Here is a 20,302-nt window from a genome sequence, read left to right on the forward strand (position 1 = left end):
TCTACTACTAGCTAGCCAATAGCCATGGATTTGGAGCTGGAAGATCAGGTGTGGTGTGTCCTAATAGTGGCCTAGTAAATAATTGAGGGCCCAGGATGGAATCAACACCAGAACCCTTGCCAGGATCCTTGCAGCCCCAAGGGAGCCCAAAATAGCCTTTAAGCAGCAGGCCGCTGACCGGGGAGGCCACTAGGGGCCCTTGATATGGGTCGCGAGCCGTTTCTCCATGCAACCCAATCCACCAGGACCAGAACCAAGAGGAAAGGAAAACGAAACAGACACCCAAACTTGAAGAAAATGGTCTCTTATAGCCTGTTGGAAACGTTACACCTGATGTGAAAAGTCACAACAGAAACTTGACCCTTGTATAGGTATTGTGTAGGTATTGTTTTTACAGTCTTAGAAAGAAAGTTGCTATCTAGAACCAAAAGCATTCTTCCGCTGTCCCCACAGGAGAACCCTTCGAATAACTATTTTTGGGTTCCATGTAGAACCCTTTCCACAGAGGGCCAAAAGGGTTCTATCTGGAACCAAAAAGGATTATCCTATGGGGACAGCTGAAGAACCCTTTTGGAACCCTTTTTTCAAGTGTATTTTTTGTTGTTTTCCTCCTAGTTCCACAACCATCAGGTTTGCTGGGTTACCTGGTCACACCCCTGTTCTCTGTGTTGAGAGACCCTGTTTGACCTGAATTTACATCCCGGTGCTTAAAACCATTGACTTAGCCATGGCTTAAAACCATTGACTTAACCATAGTGGGCACACCCTTGGACAAAACCAACACAAGAGTTACTTGATTACTGATAGCTACCTGTGACTCATCTGAATTTCCTGAGTTCCAATGAATTTGCCAGACTTCAAATACTATTTTAAATCTTTTAAATGCTGTGAGTGTTTGCTTTAGCCTGGCCAGAGTGCACGATGGCCGGGGTTTGACGTTTTTGGACTATTCTATTGGTCCATTACACCAGGCAACCTTGGCAAATTCTTTCAAATAGTATTTTAACCAAGGTCCGTAAACTGATTTAACCCTTAAACCAGTAGTGTTACAGAGAGTACTGTTTAAAGTTTTGGCTTAAAAACATGAAATATACTGAGCCATTAGACATCTGAAAACTATGTAGTGTGATTGTTATCAGCATGTGACTATTTTTTACTATCTAATATTATGTTCATATTACTACCTTTTATTGATAAAACAGCTACTATTATATGATATTATAACTATTATTACTCCAGCCATTCTAATGGCTTGCATTGTATATTATACTCTTTTAGCAAGTATAGTACCAGTCAAGTTTGGACACACCTACTCATTCAAGGGTTTTTCTTAATTTTACTATTTTCTACATTGTAGAATAATAGTAAAGACATCAAAACTATGAAATAACACATATGGATTCATGTAGTAAACAAACAAGTGTTAAACAAATCAAAATATATTTCATATTTGACATTCTTCAAAGTAGACACCCTTTGCCTTGACAGCTTTGCACACTCTTGGCATTCTCTCAACCAGCTTCATGAGGTAGTCACCTGGAATGCATTTCAATTAACAGGTTTGCCTTGTTAAAAGTTAATTTGTGGAATGTATTTCCTTAATGCGTTTCAGCCAATCAGTTTTGTTGTGACAAGGTAGGCCCTATTTTTTAAGTTTCTTCAAGTGCAGTCGCAAAAACCATCAAGTGCTATGATGAAACTGGCTCTCATGGGGACTGCCACAGGAAAGGATGACCCAGAGTTACCTCTGCTGCAGAGGATAAGTTCATTAGAGTTACCAGCCTCAGAATTTGCAGCCCAAATAAATGCTTCACAGAGTTCAAGTAACAGACACATCTCAACATCAACTGTTCAGATGTCGAATTGCTGCAAAGAAACTACTACTAAAGGACACCAATACGAAGAAGAGACTTGCTTGGGCCAGGAAACACGAGCAATGGACAATAGACCGGTGGAAATCTGTCCTTTGGTCTGATGAGTCCAAATTTGAGATTTTTGGTTCCAACCGCCGTCTCTTTGTGAGACACAGAGTAGGTGAACAGATGTGTGGTTCCCACCATAAAGCATGGAGGAGGAGGTGTGATGGTGTGGGGGTGCTTTGTTGGTGACACTGTCAGTGATTTATTTAGAATTCAAGTCACACTTAACCAGCATGGCTACCACAGCATTCTGCAGTGATATGCTATCCCATCTGGTTTGCGCTTAGTGGGACTATCATTTGTTTTTTAACAGGATAATGACCCAACACACCTAAGGGCTATTTGACCAAGAAGGAGAGTGATGGAGTGCTGCATCAGATGACCTGGCCTCCACAAATCATCTGACCTCAACCCAATTGAGAGTTTGGAATGAGTTGGACAGAGTGAAGAAAAAGCAGCCAACAAGTGCTCAGCATATGTGGGAACTCTTTCAAGACTGTTGGAAAAGCATTCCAGGTAAAGGTTGGCTACTTTGAAGAATCTAAAATCAAATACATTTTGATTTGTTTAACACTTTTTTGGTTACTGCATGATTCCATATGTGTTATTTCAGATTTTTGATGTCTTCACTATTATTCTACAATGTAGAAAATAGTAAAAAAAAAAAGAAAACAATTGAATGAGTAGATATGTCCTGAATTGGACCACTAACAATTTTTGGAAGCCTTAAAATTAATCTCCAGTGAAATCTCACTTTTAAAAGCTCATATTCCGTTTAACCCATACCCAAATAATGTTGTTGACTCGTCCTATACTCGTTTTGTGGCCAACGCATAAATTAGTATTAGAGGCCAAAGCATACATTTCCTAATTTAACGTGATGTCAAGTTGGCTTAATTTTTGAGCTGGCCAATCAGCTTCAGCTGTCTGACTAAACTAACCAGAAGGGAGTGCTAGAAAGCTGGCCTTTTTTACAATACATTTTATGAATATTTTTAATGACCGGTTAATACGCCTACACCATTCAAACACAGAAAAGCTGCTTTTGAACTTTTTTACCATTTCTTGGAAGGAAAACTGTTTCATTCATATTGTAATTAATTATAGGTCATATTTAACAGAAATCTGGAAACCCTGTACAGTTACTTTAATGGAACGCAGGGGTTGTACTGTACAGCCCAAAACTCAGGTTATTTACACACTAGTAAATATTTGTCAGATAGATACAGACAATTTGTTAATTGTAGTTTAATGTTTTTTAAATTGTTCCTTCATTAATAATGCAATCATGGGAAAAATCTCATGTTGCATCACGCATGAAACCACATTGCACCAACGACCGAGACATGCAGATATATAGTATAAATACTTTTTTATTATGACAGGTTGAGCTTCAAACCCTTCGGTGAAATACAGAGGATGTCGAATCTACTAATAAGAATGACATGTAATGAGGTCAAAATGTCGCACCTTGACACTTGTAAAAAGTCTTCCCTTTACTTATCCAAGCATTTTACTACACTCTTGCTCTTCTCTTACTACGCTGCATTGCTTGCACGATTCATTTAAACTAAGGAAAGCAAAGGCTCATCTGGCATTCTTTACTCATCCGAGCATGCTTTTTTTTTCAACTAAACCGAGTTAAAGAGCATATTTTGTACTGTAATATTATTTGCTGAGGAAACCAATGTATTTTACAGTAATGCACAACGACATTACTTTACAGTTGTCCTATCTCGACTATGTGAAAAACCATGCCACTAACTAGCAGTTAGCATCATGCTAACATCTCCTGCTAATGCTACAGAATGTACATAGGCCTCATCCACTAGCACAGTGTACTGCATGCATGAGCTAGCTGTGTACCCTCCTGCAGTTCCCCACAGTCTAAACATCAACACTATGCACACCTGTGTTAGAATTGTGTCCACTCAAGGATGATGAAACTATGACACTCTGTACCTAAATGCAGGTAGGCTGACACTATAGCTTGATAGACATTGTGACCTATCACACTGTGCCCTACCCCAGTGTATTCTAAGAACTCTGCTATGTACCAGGGTTGGGTTCCATTCCAACTCAGCCAATTCAGTAGATTAATTAAAAAATCCTCACCAAAAATAAACAGCAATTCTGTGAATTGGCTTATTAACATCAAATTGACCCCAAATCTGATTTGTACAGGATACACAGATGCACGTTTTCTTTTCCGTTTCCAGGTCTCTTTTCCAGTGGTATACTATACTAAATAGACATAAGTAGTGTTTACAGGTAGACCACCCACCACATGACATGCTGTTGCACACAAGCTCTCTCACAGAGCCACGGCCATGCTCACCAAAAGCCATAATAAATGAACCACTATGCCAATGTTACACCTTCACAACCAATGCTGTATCATTTTCGCTAAGCTACGCAAATAGTATTTACAGTATGTAACCACTGTGTAACGGCCCATAATAAAATAAAATACTTTGTCTGATCTGTCCTGAAGCTACTGTTGTGTGCTGAGGTCAAGCACTCTGTCTGTATGTGTGAGCACCTGAGAAGAAAGGGAGGGGAGGGGGGAGAGGAAAGAGTGAGAGAGAAATAGAAGCAGGTATGGTGGTACGTAGGTGGGTAGGTGGGAGAAAGGAAGAAGAAGGACGAGGGGACAGGTGATATTTAAGCCGCTGTCCACTCTCTCCTCATCTTTCTCATCCATCTTTCCTTGGCTCTCTCTCATCTCTCTCATCTCTCTCTCCCTCCCTCTTCACCAAAGACAAAGGAGGCCCTCCATCAGCACTAAGGTAAGATTGACAGTTTAGAGGAAAGTTGTGCCCTTCTCCTTATTTCTTCTCTGTAACTGATAACTGTTTTCTGGGATCAGCTTTACCCATGTTTTTATATATGTGCCTTATTGCGAATAGTGAAACACTTTTTCACAGTGAGATACCCAGGCGAGCACCTTGGTATCCAGAGCAATAAAACTTATGGGCTGATAATTTGAGCCCATCACCTCAAACTACAATTGGTTTGCCTGTTGTAAAGGAGGTTTAAAATGTTGAAGTTGGACAGACCAAAACCTGTGAAGAAAATTGTTTTTTCAATATATTGCTCGAAGAGTCAGTTAACTTGTTCCAGCAATGCTAATATATGAAATATCTTAATTTTAAGACAATCTATGTAATATAATACAAAAATCCCCCATCGAAATCCATCAGTTTTTTTGCATGGGCTGCGTCTCAATCTTCCACATCCGTCTTTGTCAGCCTTCTTCACCTGTGGTGTTTAGACCATCAGACTTCCCGAAAATCGGTCTTCTCACGAAAACGTCTGTAGAGTCCGAAACGGTTTGGCCTACAAACTAATACCACTCTATGGAAAGTTAAGACTCTCACAAACACAATGGTGTTCTCCGTTTTGCTCTACGAGTGTCATGGGACTGGTCTAAAGGTAACTCCCATACTGGTTAAAAAATGGATGGAAGTATGAAGGTAGTTTTGTGCCAACAACAAAAAAGAAGTTAAATATGTTTCCAAAAAACAAAAGCTTTCTTACATCTCCTAGTTAATAGGACAGACACCTCAAAACCTTATTCCTTATAATGTTTTTTTTGACTGTTTTGCCATTTATGAACGTGTTATTCAATGTGTTTCTATGGGCTATAGTAGTAAAGGCCAAATTCTATATTTTTCAAATCATTTGTAAAAAATGTTTTTATACCGCCCAGAATTCAAAATCAAATAGCTAAATGATCCATGGTGTAACCATCTTAAAACAATTCCATATGTTATCTTAGGACAGAGGTCTCCAACAGGTCGATTGCAAGCTACCAGTATCTCGCAGGCCACCTCTGAGTTGCTCGCCAAACAATTCTGAAAGTACATGCAATTTTCACATTCCACCCAAACTGTCATAAACAACTCTCACAAGTATCAGACACTGCAAGCTCCAGGCTACTATCTAATCAAAGCAACATTGACATTATCCCACCCCTGGTTAGCCACTATTGGCTTAAAAAGCTACACCAAACACAATATCTGCCAATTAATTTCCAGCAATGTTGCCCTGTCTGTCTGTGTGGTGCTCACATTTGTCTATCACTCTGTTTGTAGCCAGTTGATGTGATAACCATCTTGTGGGTTGACGTAAATACTTTCCTCCAAACCTTCTCAATTAAATGTTAACTGCAAAGTAGGCTTACCTTGCAGAAGTATATCAGGAGGAAGTATATCATTTGTATCTATTATTTGCAAACTTTGCCATGAAGTGAGCAGCAGCAGTACAGAACCATCACCGGACCGACACATTAGAAGGCACATTCCTCACTTGCTAGAAACTCAATCACTTGCTTGACACTCAATTAAAGGGCCAGATTGTTTTGTTTTTCTCGAGATCAAAACAAAAAATTGACTTCTGATGTGATTTAAACATTGACATGGACTCAATTTCATTGTTTCATTATGAACAATTGTAATTTTAAGAGTGATCTTCTTAAGTGATAATGACCGAGAAGCCAATGTTTGGAGGATATATTGGCACGGGTCATCTCGGGCCGGCAAACCATGCCAATATATCCTCCGAACACCGGCTTCAAGGGCATTTTCACTTTTATACAACGAGTTACTAACATATTCAAATAATGATTGACATATTTTCATTAAAAACGTTATTTGGATGAATTTATTTATACTATTTCATCCTTCCACAAGATATAGTCCCGACCCAAATCTAGGGTTGCTACCCAAGCCGGCTGGTCGTTTGTTCTATTGGTTCTGTTGCCAGAGACGTGACCCAGTCGTTCGTTCTAAATGTTCGATTGCCATACTGGTTGGCAACGTTCTTATCCCTTGCTTGCTAGCTAGCCAACTATGGCTAACTTACAGTCACGTCAAACATCAAAAAGAATAACAGTAGCTGCATTGGCATTTGTTTAAGCTGTTTTCTAGTGACTTTTATTTGGATGCATCCGTACACAATGAGCTAATGAGGCGCGATTTCGCCTGGCATAGAAAATGTGCTCACTCGTCAGAAGTGACACTGTTGTTCAGAAGAGCTAACCAACAACACAGCTAACACAATCACTTCAAACTGAATCTGGAAAGACGGCAAACTAGCTGCACTTCATTTCATTTGACCTTTTTTCAATTGACATTTCTTTGTATATATGTCCATAAAAATGATGCCAGCTGATTCATGATTTAGACTGGCTGAAAAAAGCTGCCTGCCTGTCTGTCTGTCTCAACCCGACCCCCGACCCCTACACGTTCATTACTACGGGACAGCTGGAGATCGAATTTGAATATTGCAACAATGTTGCAAATGTCGGAGAGACAGAAGGCAAGGTTTATACAAATCTCCGCTGTTAAAAACTAAATGTTATTCTAAAAGAAATGTGAGATAATGTCTAGAAACCTTTTATAGTGGAGATCAAGGTTATAAATTGCGTGGCTGGGCTGATGAGACAGTGGATTGCACAGTCAGATGGAACAGAGTAAATAGGCATTTTAACGTAATAGATTTAGACGGTGGTAACTTGTAGAATAGACACCAGCTGGAATGCCCTTTATACCAATCAGCATTCGGGATTAGACCCACCCATTGTGTAACGTCTGTCAATGAGACAGATGACCCCTATCACAGGAACATTTTATAACCAGACTTATTTATCTATGCTGTAGTTATTTGATTAAATTGAATTCCTTTGTAGATTATTTAGTCCATCTCCCATTAAAATGATATTGAGCAGTTCTGTATTATTGATCACACAGTCAACATCTGCAAAGGAATATTTTTCTGAGTTTGGAATGACTAGAGACAGATTGTTGTGTGTGTGTGTGTGTGTGTGTGTGTGTGTGTGTGTGTGTGTGTGTGTGTGTGTGTGTGTGTGTGTGTGTGTGTGTGTGTGTGTGTGTGTGTGTGTGTGTGTGTGTGTGTGTGTGTGTGTGTGTGTGTGTGCGCGTGCGCGCCTCGGGTTACCAGATCACCTGGTCTCAGTTCCTGATTGCCAGGTGGTTTATCTGCATTTTGACAGTTTTGTGTTTCACTTGTGGTTTCCTTCTGTCACATGATTGATATGATTGTGAAACCCTGAAACCTCCATCTGAAGTTACCTCAGTGACGTTATCTTTACTTAACAAGCTGCTTACAAGTCTGTCAACTGAGAGAGATTAAATTACCTATCTGTGTCTGTGTGTGCACAGTCTCTCCAACGAAACCAACTCAAGAAGATTCCAAGATGCCGGACACAATGTGTGTAAGACTGTTGCTTTTAAAAAGCTGTCTCTTCATCTTTCATCCATCACATCTTTCACGTCAAACCAAGTAAGGTTACAAAACACTGTCCAGTGGCCACAGTATGTCGAGAAGGAATAGCTCATTTGTAGCCTGTAATTTAACCTCCCAATATAGTAGCTTAGGTTTAGAATTAGGACACCTCTTTCTCTAGTTTGCTGATCTTCTTCCGTCCAGCGTGTATATTTCACTCTGTCTTGGTGGAGGCTTCACACCCATGTCCGTCATGTGACCCCACATGCGGTTTGGATGGAGCGTGCATCCTGTCGTAGAATCTGACCTCTGCCCTTCTCTCCAGTATGTCCAAAGAACCCTCTTCCAACCTGGAGAATGCAATGCAGATGCTGATCAAAACCTTCCACAAGTACTCGGGGAAGGAGGGGGACAAGTACACTCTGAGCCGTGGAGAGCTGAGAGAGCTGTTAACAGAGGAGTTGGGGAGTTACCTAGGGGTAAGAGGGGTGTACTGGCCGAGAGAGAGAGACACACACAGACACGCAAACATACACAAACACTTACTCACAGGCAAAGAAAATACATGTACTGACAAGAATACACACAATTCTTTAACCCCTCTCCCTCTCTTCCTCTCCCTCTTCTCATCCAGAACGCCCGGGATGGAGAAGGGGTTGAGAAGGTGATGAATGACCTGGACGCCAACAGTGACGGTGAGGTGGACTTCACAGAGTTCATCATCCTCATGGGATCCCTGACGGTGGCCTGCAACGACTTCTTCATGGAATATAAGCCCGAGAAACTCGTCCACACACCCTTCAAAACAAAGGAGGCAACGATAGAGGAGATTAAAGAGTGAAGGAAAGATGGGAGGAGGGACTGGGAGGAGGGAAGGGGGAGGTGGAGGTGAAGGGTGCAATGAACTGTAGAGCAATAGTGAAAGGGTATAATTTATGGTTGTATGGTCATCTTATGCAATTTCTAAACAGTGAAACTGCAAAGTGTGAAAAGAGGCTGAGGGAACGTCACTGTGTTAAAGTAAGTAAAGTTTCGCTGATGGACACATAGACAGGAAAAGCAGTGTTTTCCCTCTGCAACTATCCAAATACTTTTCATACCACAGTTAAGTCACAGGTACGGAGTCAGTTACTCTGTGTCCTCAATTCCATATACCGCAGGGGTCAGCAACAGGCGCCACGGCAGGCCAAAATCAGCACGCGAGTGATTTTATTGGGCCCCCCCAAAGTTTTTTGTGGATTTATTTTTATTTTATTTATTTTTTGGAATGAAAGAAGACTGTAAAATCACCAGGAATTTAGAAAAAAAGTGTTTAACTTAGGAAATCTGTTCCCAAGTATTCCCACGAATAAAAACATGTGATATGTGATCAATGTAATCAGTGACTGTTATTTTCAAAAATATATATTTTTGGGGGCCTAGTTGTGGTCAATTTGCAGTGTACAAATTATCCGAATTATGTTACGGCCCGCAGATCACCCTCTCAGACAAAAATCAGCAGCGGCTGAATCTGATTGCCTTCCCCTTGTATACACAGTAGCATGTGTGTGTTCAGTTGTGTTCCCTATACAGCCTCAAATTTCAATTCAACTGTGCTTTGGTTATATACTCAGGATAGATTTCATTGAAAATGTTCATATTTTCAGTGGATGTTATTGTAACACACTACCACCCATGGAGTGAGATCGGGCCTGAAGCACAACAGGGTGATACTCTGAGTCTCATGAACATAACTGAACATAATCAACATAATACTTATTATCAGTAATATTGTGTGTTAAACTGTGTTAAACAGTGTTAAACATTTTAATATCGTGAACCTTTTTCTTTGCACATATTTTGTAATTACCAATGTGTTATTCTAAGTATTAAACATAACATTTAACCAGCTATCAATCAACATTGCTTGGTCTTTTCTGTGTCAAAAACTGTGAACCTTCTTAGCCCGATAGTGATACACACCAACTAAGTGTGAAATGGTTGATGGATTTGGGTTAACTACAAATCAGATGTAAAGCCTTCAATAACCCAGGGCTGTAGAGTGTAAATAGACATCATAGAATACAAGAAAGCAAGAAGTAAAGTGTGTAAGATGATCCACAGAATGGAGAGAGTGGGTCAGCACTGCAGTATATACACAGTAAGGGAAATTGGTTGTCACACTTCTACCTGCAAATAGCGGTTGTGCTGCTCCTGGCTCATCCTCAGGTGTGGTCCCCTCTTCATTAACTGTTTCCGCGCTGCTCACTACACTTTCTGAACACTATCGTGTTGATCATGCACGACCTGAGCCAGGTTGGCTTAAGGCAGTTACAAACTCCACTCCGCTGATCTATGTGCGTGCATGCCCTTGGGTGGAGACATTTTTTTGGGGGGGGGCAGCGGACACTTTTTTCGTTACATTCCTCAGAGAGGAAGTCTGCCTTGTGTAGTGTATATCCACTAGAGGGCTTGGGGAGCCAGAGTAGCTTACTTAGCAAAAGGGGCCAAGACACTTTTTTTGACTCTAGCTAGTGATGACATTTGAACTTCTGATCCGGTGTTCTGCCTGTTTACAAATACTAACTAGCTACATATCAGCCTAGTCTGGTGTCATACGCTTTACAACACTACTTTTTATCCACAGAAGTAGAAGTGAACACATCACTTTTTGAATTGCAGTTGCTGCAAAATGAGCAGAAATCGGCAGAGATTTTCTGGATCGTTGGAATTCTCAGTTTTGTGCAGGAGCTGTCGATGGAAAACATTTTTGGATCCGAGCTCTGGCAAACTCGGGATGCAAGTACTAAAACTACAAGGGCTTTTTCGCAGTGGTCCTGATGGCAGTCTGCGATGCAAGGTACAGCTTCACCATATTGACATCTCCCTCCCTCCCGATATGGTCTTGAGGGAGATGAGGGAATCTTCTTGCGAAGCAAGTTTGGCTCCGAACTCATTTCAGGCCAGCTGCCGCTACCACGGCCAGAGGGCTTGCCGGAGACCCAATCACCATGCCCATATGTCTTTGTCGGATACGAGGCATTCCCTCTGAGGGGAAACCGGATGTGACCATATCCAGGTAAGATACTCTAAATACAGTTGAAGTTGGAAGTTTACATACACCTTAGCCAAATACATTTAAACTCAGTTTTTCACAATTCCTGACATTTAATGTAAGTAAAAATTCCCTGTTTTAGGTCAGTTAGGATCACCACTATATTTTAAGAATGTGAAATATCAGAATAATACTAGACAGAATGATTTATTTCAGCTTTTATTTATTTAATCACATGCCCAGTGGGTCAGAAGTTTACATACACTCAATAAGTATTTGGTGGCATTGCCTTTAAATTGTTTAACTTGGGTCAAACGTTTGGGGTAGCCTTCCACAAGCTTCCCACAATAAGTTGGGTGAATTTTGGCTCATTCCTCCTGACAGAGCTGGTGTAACTGAGTCAGGTTTATAGGTCTCCTTGCTCACACATGCTTTTTCATTTCTGCCCACAAATGTTCTATTGGGTTGAGGTCAGGGCTATGTGATGGCTACTCCAATACCTTGACTTTGTTGTCCTTAAGCCATTTTGCCACAACTTTGGAAGTATGTTTGGGGTCATTGTCCATTTGGAAGACCCATTTGCGACCAAGCTTTAACTTCCTGGCTGATGTCTTGAGATGTTGCTTCAATATATCCACATAATTTTCCTCCCTCATGATGCCATCTATTTTGTGAAATGCACCAGTCCCTCCTGGAGCAAAGCACACCCACAACATGATGCTGCCACCCCTGTGTTTCACGGTTAGGAAGGTGTTCTTCGGCTTGCAAGCCTCCCCCTTTTCCCTCCAAACATAAAGATGGTCATTATGGCCAAACAGTTCTATTTTTGTTTCATCAGACCAGAGGACATGTCTCTTAAAAGTACAATCTTTGTCCCCATGTGCAGTTGCAAACAGTAGTCTGGCTTTTTTATGGCGGTTTTGGAGCAGTGTCTTCTTCCTTGCTGAGCGGCCTTTCAGGTTATGTCGATATAGGACTCGTTTTACTGTGGATATAGATACTTTGTACCCGTTTCCACAAGCATCTTCACAGGGTCCTTTGCTGTTGTTCTGGGACTTTTCGCACAAAAGTACGTTAATCTCTAGGAGACAGAACACGTCTCCTTCCTGAGCGGTATGACGGCTGCGTGGTCCCATGGTGTTTATACTTGCGTACTATTGTTTGTACAGATGAACGTGGTATCTTCAGGCGTTTGGAAATTGCTCCCGAGGATGAACCAGACATGTGGAGGTCTACAATTTTTTTCTGAGGTCTTGACTGATTTCTTCTGATTTTCCCATGATGTCAAGCAATGAGGCACTGAGTTTGAAGGTAGGCCTTGAAATACATCCACAGGTACACCTCCAATTAACTCAAATGATGTCAATTAGCCTATCAGAAGCTTCAAAAGCCATGACATCATTTTCTGGAATTTTCCAAGCTGTTTAAAGGCACAGTCAACTTAGTGTATGTAAACTTCTGACCCACTGGAATTGTGATACAGTGAATTATAAGTGAAGTAATCTGTCTGTAAACAATTGTTGGAAAAATGACTTGTGTCATGCACAAAGTAGATGTCCTAACCGACTTGCCAAAACTATAGTTTGTTAACAAGAAATTTGTGGAGTGGTTGAAAAATGAGTTTTAATGACTCCAACCTAACCGTATGTAAACTTCCGACTTCAACTGTATGTTCTCTTCTTCTGGTCGATGTCTGTTCACATATCGTGTTGTGAGCTGCACACTTGGTTTTCCTGTTTGGATTTTGCTGTTTTTCTTATTCACACTTTAAAAATTCCAGTAAAGACTACCATAATAACAATCACTTCATCCTAGTTTTTCATATTTATTTCAGGCTAGACCCTCAAGACATTTACCTAACCTTGTGCCATGTCCAGTAGCCTTTCAATGAGGACTTTCCTGCTATAGTACATGGGTGAGAATGGCTGTCCAGCTGGAGACGATAACGCTAGACCCTCGAGACATCAATCTCATCGACATAAGACAAGGTTGTACATTGGTGAGTGTCCAGCTGTAGACAGTTAATTGGAGTGACTGATTCAAAACAAAAGTATTTTCTGCCACAAGTGGAAATACATTTGCAGACCATTTAGATATTTACTTACTATAACAAGAGGAAAATAGTAAAATAATAAAACAATTTAATGCACAGGTGAAAAGTGTGATGAAAGGGGAAATCAGTGAAAATAAACACCAGTAACATGTGAATGAGGAAACAAATGAATATTTTTAAAAAAATGCAAAAAAACCTGTAAATTACCCACCCTAAAAAAAAAAGATTTGTCTTACTTTGTCTCACTCGAGAGCAGTCCGAGCGGACACAGTACTGATCGATGGTCCTGGGAAAGTACATCATCATGTCCCTGAGAAATGGGAGACATTGATCAGCAGGAATTGACACCATCCATTGTACCATGACTTCGTAGACTGCCTTTGCTGGACACTGCTGCCGTTTCTGTAACTCCTGCTGTCGTTACTCTAAGTCATCCATTTGCTGCATAATGTCAGTGTCCAAAAGATTCTTAGCTGTCTTCCTCTTCCGGCCATTGGAGCTGGGTTCGGGAGATGGGGTGAATGTTGATTGAGTTGCAGGGCAGAGAGCAAGGGTGCGCTCCGTCGGCCCCGTTTGTGTATTGTCTGTAGACCTCTTTAACCATTGCTATGCCCTCTTCAGCCACAGCCATTGTGATGCCCTCTCTGCCTCCTGCCCAGCGGTGTGACAGATCATCGTCCTCTGTGCTCTTTTTACTCTAAGGATACTTAGTGCCCTCCACAGAGACCGGCCTGGAAATCCTCTTGCCCCAACCTCCACTGGTACACACTTTCATCCCTTGTCAGCACTTTCGCCCACAAGTGCCTGGTACTTTAATAGCTTCCTCTTGTAGCGTTCCTCAATCATCTTCTCCCATGGAACCATCAGCTTGAGCATTATGTTCTTCTTTGTGTTCCTTGACCAGATCAGCAGACATGATCTGAGTGATATGTTGACGATATTCTGGGGGAAGATGAGGCGTCTTCCGAGGTTAGCTCGTACCTCCCAGTCCGCTCCTGTTCCCAGTAAGCCACTTTTGTGGGTGCCAGCAGATTTTTCCCAGCTCCTGACAAAACGGATGAAGACAGGCCTTTTCTTTTTCAGACTTCCTGAGTTCCTCTCCCAGCTTTGATGATATTGTTATCAGGACCTTGTCTTGTCTCCACCTGTACCTTCCATCTGTTCCCCAGAATATGTATTCACTGTCCCAAAAATGTCCTGCAAATTCATTATTTTGTCCTACATTTGGACATTTTAAATATGGTCACCCTATTTGTCAGGCTTGGTAGTAAGTCGTACACACTGCGGAGAAGGAACTTTATTCTGCTGGCCTCCAATCATCCAGATTTTGGCCCATGTTATCTTCCTCTCTCTAGCTCCTTCCCAGCATGTCCAACTGCCCTGCTGCCTCATCCCAACTGCTCTTGTTTGTCTTCCCTCCTCCGCCATGTGCCTTATCTCTTCTGCATGAGATCCATTCTCTCCCGGTTGCTTGCTCCCTTCCAGCACACTTGATTCAGACAGCCAAGTCCTGAGGTGACTGTTTTTGTGTTATAGTCTTGCCTCTGCCTCCTTCAATGCTGATGTTGCCGACCACTTCCTCTCATTGCGAACCTCAACCCTTGCCGTCCTTAGGTCCTCATCTCTGCAGTCTCTGATAATAAGGACCTGCCTTTCTTTAGTCACTTGGTACTCCTAATTCAGGCCTCGGAATGGCAGTTGTAACTTTGTCCACCCTGCTGTAGAGGTTAATGCTGCTGAAGCTTTGGGGCACTCCAAGCCATCTTCTGAGGTAGCCACTGATCTTCCTTTCCATAGCCTCTATCGTTGTCATTGGATTTTGTATTCCATTAGGGGCCAGAGTAGCTAGGGCAGAACTCCATGTTGGTAGCACAAGGCTTTGTATTCGGGAGACCAATTGGAGTATTCAAGGTGACAGACAGTGACACTTCAATTCTGCCTTGCACACTCTTGCCTGCATCTAGCTGATCTAGGGTGTAATCATTAGTCCAAACAGTTGCAAACAAGAGTTTCTATTGGACAAATTCAGTGAAGTTTATCACAGTTTTGTTCTGTTTGCTTCCGTTGATTAAGATTCTTTTTTCTACAGAATCGGCAGAATGAATACACCCCTGTTCACCCGCACACACAGTTCACTTTCATAGCAGCTCCACACAAACAGCATCATAATTTGCTTGTTGTATAATTCCTTCTCGCATCTATGCGCTCTCCTCCTCTCACCTTTTCCCTTTGCTTGTGGACTTCAGTGCATAACACAACAGCTCCGACAGCCCAAAAATTACTTTCCAAGCCAAACTTTCATACCATAACCACTAAACGCTACACACAGCCTACACCATCGTCACCATTTAAGCTAAAGTCATTGTCAACATAGCTACTAGGACCAACGTGATACTTAACTCGCTACAGTCACGCAGTACAGTGTACAGTCAGCAAGCAGTTTAGCAGTTACACTCTGTTTGAGCTGGGTGTTTGAGTGGGTTAAAATTAGCTAGCTGCATTAGCTAGCTAAGTAAGTGAAAAAAATACAACGAAATATAGCTAGCTCTCTCTGCTACTTCTCCTTAATTTTTGAATAAATGTATTTGTTCAAAACTGTTCAACTATTGTCTTTCTCTCTCTTTGAGTCAATTACCACATTTTATACACTGCAGCACTTGCTTGCTGTAGTTTATGCTTTCATTAGTAGATTCATTCTCTGATCCTTTGATTGGGTGGACAACATGTCAGTTTATGCTGTAAGAGCTCTGATAGGTTAGGGGACGTCCTCCAGAAGTCGTCATAATTACTGTGTAAGTCTATGGAAGGGGGTGAGAGTCATCAGCCACCTAGGTTTTGTATTGAAGTACCAGAGGAGGAGGGAAAATACCTATCCTCAAGCTACACCATGGTGCTACTCCAGAGAGCATTGAGAGTACTGGAGACCTTCATTGCAAAACAATGTTTTAGTCAGTTATTTGGTGACGTGAATATATTTAGTATAGTTTTATCTAAAAATGATAACTTTTTTAACCCATAACAATCTAAGCCCTCTCTAAGCCGGGGGGGGGGTTCTACTAAGCTGTATGGAATTGTTTAAAGAAGGTCATTCCAAGGACTATTTAGCTGTTTGATTTTTAATTGTACCCCTTTGTACCCCTAAAAATGTAATAAAATGGTATGAAATATTTTTGGCCTTACTGCTATTAGCCCATACAAACACATTGAATAACAGATGACATACATGGAACAACAGATAGTCCCCCCCAAAAATCTAATGGGTGTTTGTTCTGAAGTGTCTGTCCTACATCTGAGGGATATATCAAAGATCAGGACACATTTATTTATATTTTTTACAAAAAAAACATATTTTTTTGGCACTAAACAGTCTCCATAATTTCATTCATGTTATCGGGGGACCGTCAGATGAGTCTTGTGAGGCCTGTGGGCATCCTAGAGCAAAACAGCCAACATGTACATGTTCGAGAGTCTCACCTTTCCTCAAAGGGGTCATATTAGTGTGTAGCCCAAACTGTTTGGACGTTACAGACAGAAGTTGGCTGATCGACTGTACCGACTTCAGACAAGTCCCAAGACACATGTGGGGGTCAAAGAGCAAAATGGAGAACACCATCGTGTTTGTGAGAGTCTCATATTTAGTTTGTAGGCCAAACCGTTCGGTTTATGGTCTGAGAAACACCGCTTAAGCTCTGTCACCTTTCACCGCAGATACGGAAGTGCGACATCGGCGGATGCGGTGGATTGAGACAGATCTCTATCTTAAATTGGACTCAGGGGGATTTTAATGTTTCACTATTTTTATGAGATTCGCTGAGTAGGATGGTCTTCCTCTTCTGAGGAGCTTCCACTGGTCCACCTACCCTCTCTGTGCTTCCCTCGACTGGCTCTTGGAGGCTCCTAGCACTGTGGTTTGAGTCCTGGTTTGGTTCCTCCTCTGTCTCACCAAGGTCTTGCCTTGTGTGTGTTGCCTGTTGTTGACTCACTGAACAGCCCATGTTGGTGCTGTGGATTTTCAGCCCTCTCTGGTTCTCAAGCACTTTTCCACAACTGCATGTTTTATATCCGAGTCCTCTCTCCTTGTCCATTGTTCAGGCAAGGTTGTCATCTGTGTCTGTGTCACACAAGCCTTCACTTTGGCTCCCCCTACTGTCCAGCTCAGGCGTTCGACGTCGCCGGCCTTCTAGCTGCTGCCGAACCTTCTGCTGGCAAACGCCCTTCACTCATCAACCCCAGACTTGTCTTGTCATCGTTACACACATCTGATTCCAATACCCACTCCGTATATATACTCCCTCCGTCATTTGTCTTTGTCGGTCATTGTAAATGTTGCTTGTTTTCCTGAGAGGAATCTCTCCTACTATTTTCCTGAGTACTTTATTATTTTGCACTTTGGATTTCGTCCAGGTTTTATAACCTGCGACTGCCTCCTGCCTACTCCTCTCTACACTTGTAACAGTCTGGCCAGTGAGCCGTTCTTCCTTCACCCCTCTCGGGTGCCCCATGATGTATCTCTCCATAAATCATTCCATAGCAATGCTTTTGGGGTCATAGCCACAGGAAGTAGGGGTGCTGAGGGTGTTGAAAATACAATAATAATATATATATCTTTTTTTTTAAATGCAGCACTGCAAACTACTTCTCATGATGGAGCTCCCTCATTATTGCATGCTTTGGCTAGCCAGGCCTCTGCTCCCAATGCTGTCTTTCCAGCTGTCACCAATCTTTCTTGGTTGCCAACCAGTCTGTTCCTGGTTGTCACTGAACTTTCAGTTGTGGAATTTACCTGCAAACAGCAGTAGTGCTGCTCCTGGCTCATCCTCAGGTGAGGTCCCCTCTTCATTAGGTGTTCCGGCACTGTTCATCACACCTTCCGAAAAGTGCGCCGATCAGTTTTATCCAGCCCGATCTGAGCAAGGTTGGCTGGACCACTGCTCCTTCCTCTTGACCACTGCTCCTTCCTCCAAGCCATTGTGTTGACCTCTCTGCTTCCTGCCCAACTGTGTGACAGATCTTCTTCCTCTGTACTCTATTTACTTCAAGGATCATTAGTGCCCTCCACTGAGACTGGCCTGGGAAGCCTCTTGCCCCAACCTCCACTGGTAGACACTTGGCCCTCAATCCCTTGTTAGTACATTCATCCAGAAGTGCCTGGTACTTTAACAGCTTCCTCTCGTAGGCTTCCTCAATTAGCTCCTCCCATGGAACCATCAGCTTGAGTATGACATTACAGTAGAGCACGCAAGAGTACAGTATTATTTACTGTACTGTACTGAACTCTATGCTGCTGTACTGTAATGTCCAAACCTCTGAAACATAGACGTCTATGATTGGTACAGATATGGTCCAATACAACCAAATTTGGTCATGAATTGGGGAAGAGCTCATTAGAATAATAGCCAGTGTAGAATGATACCCAAATATGCAACGGAGAATTCTAAATTGTCCTACTTTGTGTACTAGGATACATCACCATTAAGAGAATGACATTCATAATTATGCATTTCTGTATAGTACAGATCTGGGACCCATGATGCCAATCTGTTACCGTGGAATTTCCCACAAGATGGAGGGAATGTTGGAACATAACTAACGAAATTACAATTAACGAAAATTACACTTAATCCAGTATAAACGCATGTGTAAAATGTATTACACAAGAGACAAAATTATCTAATTCTACAGCACAACGGCAGAGTCATGTCTTAAGTGTAAAACTAACAATGACTCAATAATCCATGCCTTCTAGGAATGCTATGAAGTCCAAAAGTTATGGGCAGTTAGTAAGTTGGCTGTCAGAAATATTGGAATGTAAATGTATTTTTCATCTGTCTCTCTGCATATTTCAAAACATGACATATGAGGGTGCAATGAGATACCCAATGAGTTTTGATGATACTTTTCTCATCAATAATCTTGAAAAAATGCATAATTAACAAATCTGATGGATCAACACCCTCCCTATCTTTCCATTGTCTCTCCAACACTTTGTAAGGGAACATGTTATAGTCTGAAGAGAGCCTTAAATTGTACACAGTATGTATACATGTTCTCTCACTCTATCTTGGTTCGTGCAGATGACTGTAACCTCCTTCTCAGACCAATTGGCAGAATGCCCAGAATGTGCCCAGAAAAAGTTTATTGGGAAACTGAGCCCATGTGATAACAGCCAGTCACCTGCAGGAACCAACCCTATGAACCATGCCTATGTAGCTTTTTTGTGAAGCAGTATATAAGAGGACTGAAGGGACTGCCCTGGGGGAGCTTGTGGCACACTTGTACTTTGTACCTGTGTTTGTTGTAAACTCTCCAGTTAACTGACTATAAAGAGTGATTCATTTAATATTGACTTCAAGTGTCCCTGGTGTTGAATTTCTACAGGATCAGTGATTCCACCCTTGGAGCATCCCAGTGAAGGTCTGCAAGAGAACACCAGGGGTGCATTCCGTGTGAAGGAAATTCCCATCTGACCAAAGATGACGTGGACCCACCCAGACCAGACTTTTACTGTGAGCTGCCCGGGGGAAGATACCTGATCCACGAACCTCTGAGGCACAGTCAATTTAAATGAATTTGTATAAAAAATAATAACAATAATAATAAAACCAATAAAACTAAGCATAAAAATTAAGAAATGTACCATAGTCTTAGAAGAATGGAGCTCATCTTAGAAGAAGGCTAGAGTGAGTGCAGGAAAAGCACCACTGACAATTGTCTGTAGGCATTTATGAGAAGTGTCTACGTGATCTGAGAACCACTGGTAATAGCACCTGGTGTTATTTTATATGTATAGGAAGTAGCGGCAAGAGAACCGTTAGAGATACATATGTATGCATAGGAGGTAACAACAAGAGAATCGTTGAAGATGCATAAGCGTTTAAGTATGGGAAAGGGAAATAGTAAGAGTAGGATGGAGGATCTGTGCTGGGAACCAAAAGGACTGTTCAGTGTAATGGCAAAAAAAATGGGTAGGGGGGTACTGGACCAAACAGAAGACTGAACAAGATGAACAGTGAAGTGGGACGATTTCAGAAAGTGGGCGGGAGAAGC

General features: G+C 41.8%; 1 protein-coding gene across 2 annotated transcripts; it reads left to right on the forward strand.

Moving 5' to 3' along the window:
- The first annotated feature begins 4,471 nt into the window (after nucleotides 1-4,471).
- Nucleotides 4,472-9,013, forward strand: LOC115176082 (protein S100-A1-like). Of its 2 annotated transcripts, XM_029735867.1 has the most exons (4): nucleotides 4,472-4,708; nucleotides 8,105-8,153; nucleotides 8,494-8,647; nucleotides 8,803-9,013. In XM_029735867.1, the coding sequence occupies exons 2-4, from the start codon at nucleotides 8,140-8,142 to the stop codon at nucleotides 9,007-9,009; spliced, it is 375 nt and encodes a 124-aa protein (XP_029591727.1). In that variant the 5' UTR covers nucleotides 4,472-4,708; nucleotides 8,105-8,139; the 3' UTR covers nucleotides 9,010-9,013. The 2 variants fall into 2 exon arrangements, with proteins under 2 accessions (XP_029591727.1, XP_029591728.1); XM_029735868.1 differs by lacking the exon at nucleotides 8,105-8,153.
- Nucleotides 9,014-20,302: the final 11,289 nt, after the last annotated feature.

The sequence above is a fragment of the Salmo trutta genome, chromosome 36 (assembly GCF_901001165.1).
Source record: "Salmo trutta chromosome 36, fSalTru1.1, whole genome shotgun sequence".
Classification (NCBI taxonomy): domain Eukaryota; kingdom Metazoa; phylum Chordata; class Actinopteri; order Salmoniformes; family Salmonidae; genus Salmo; species Salmo trutta.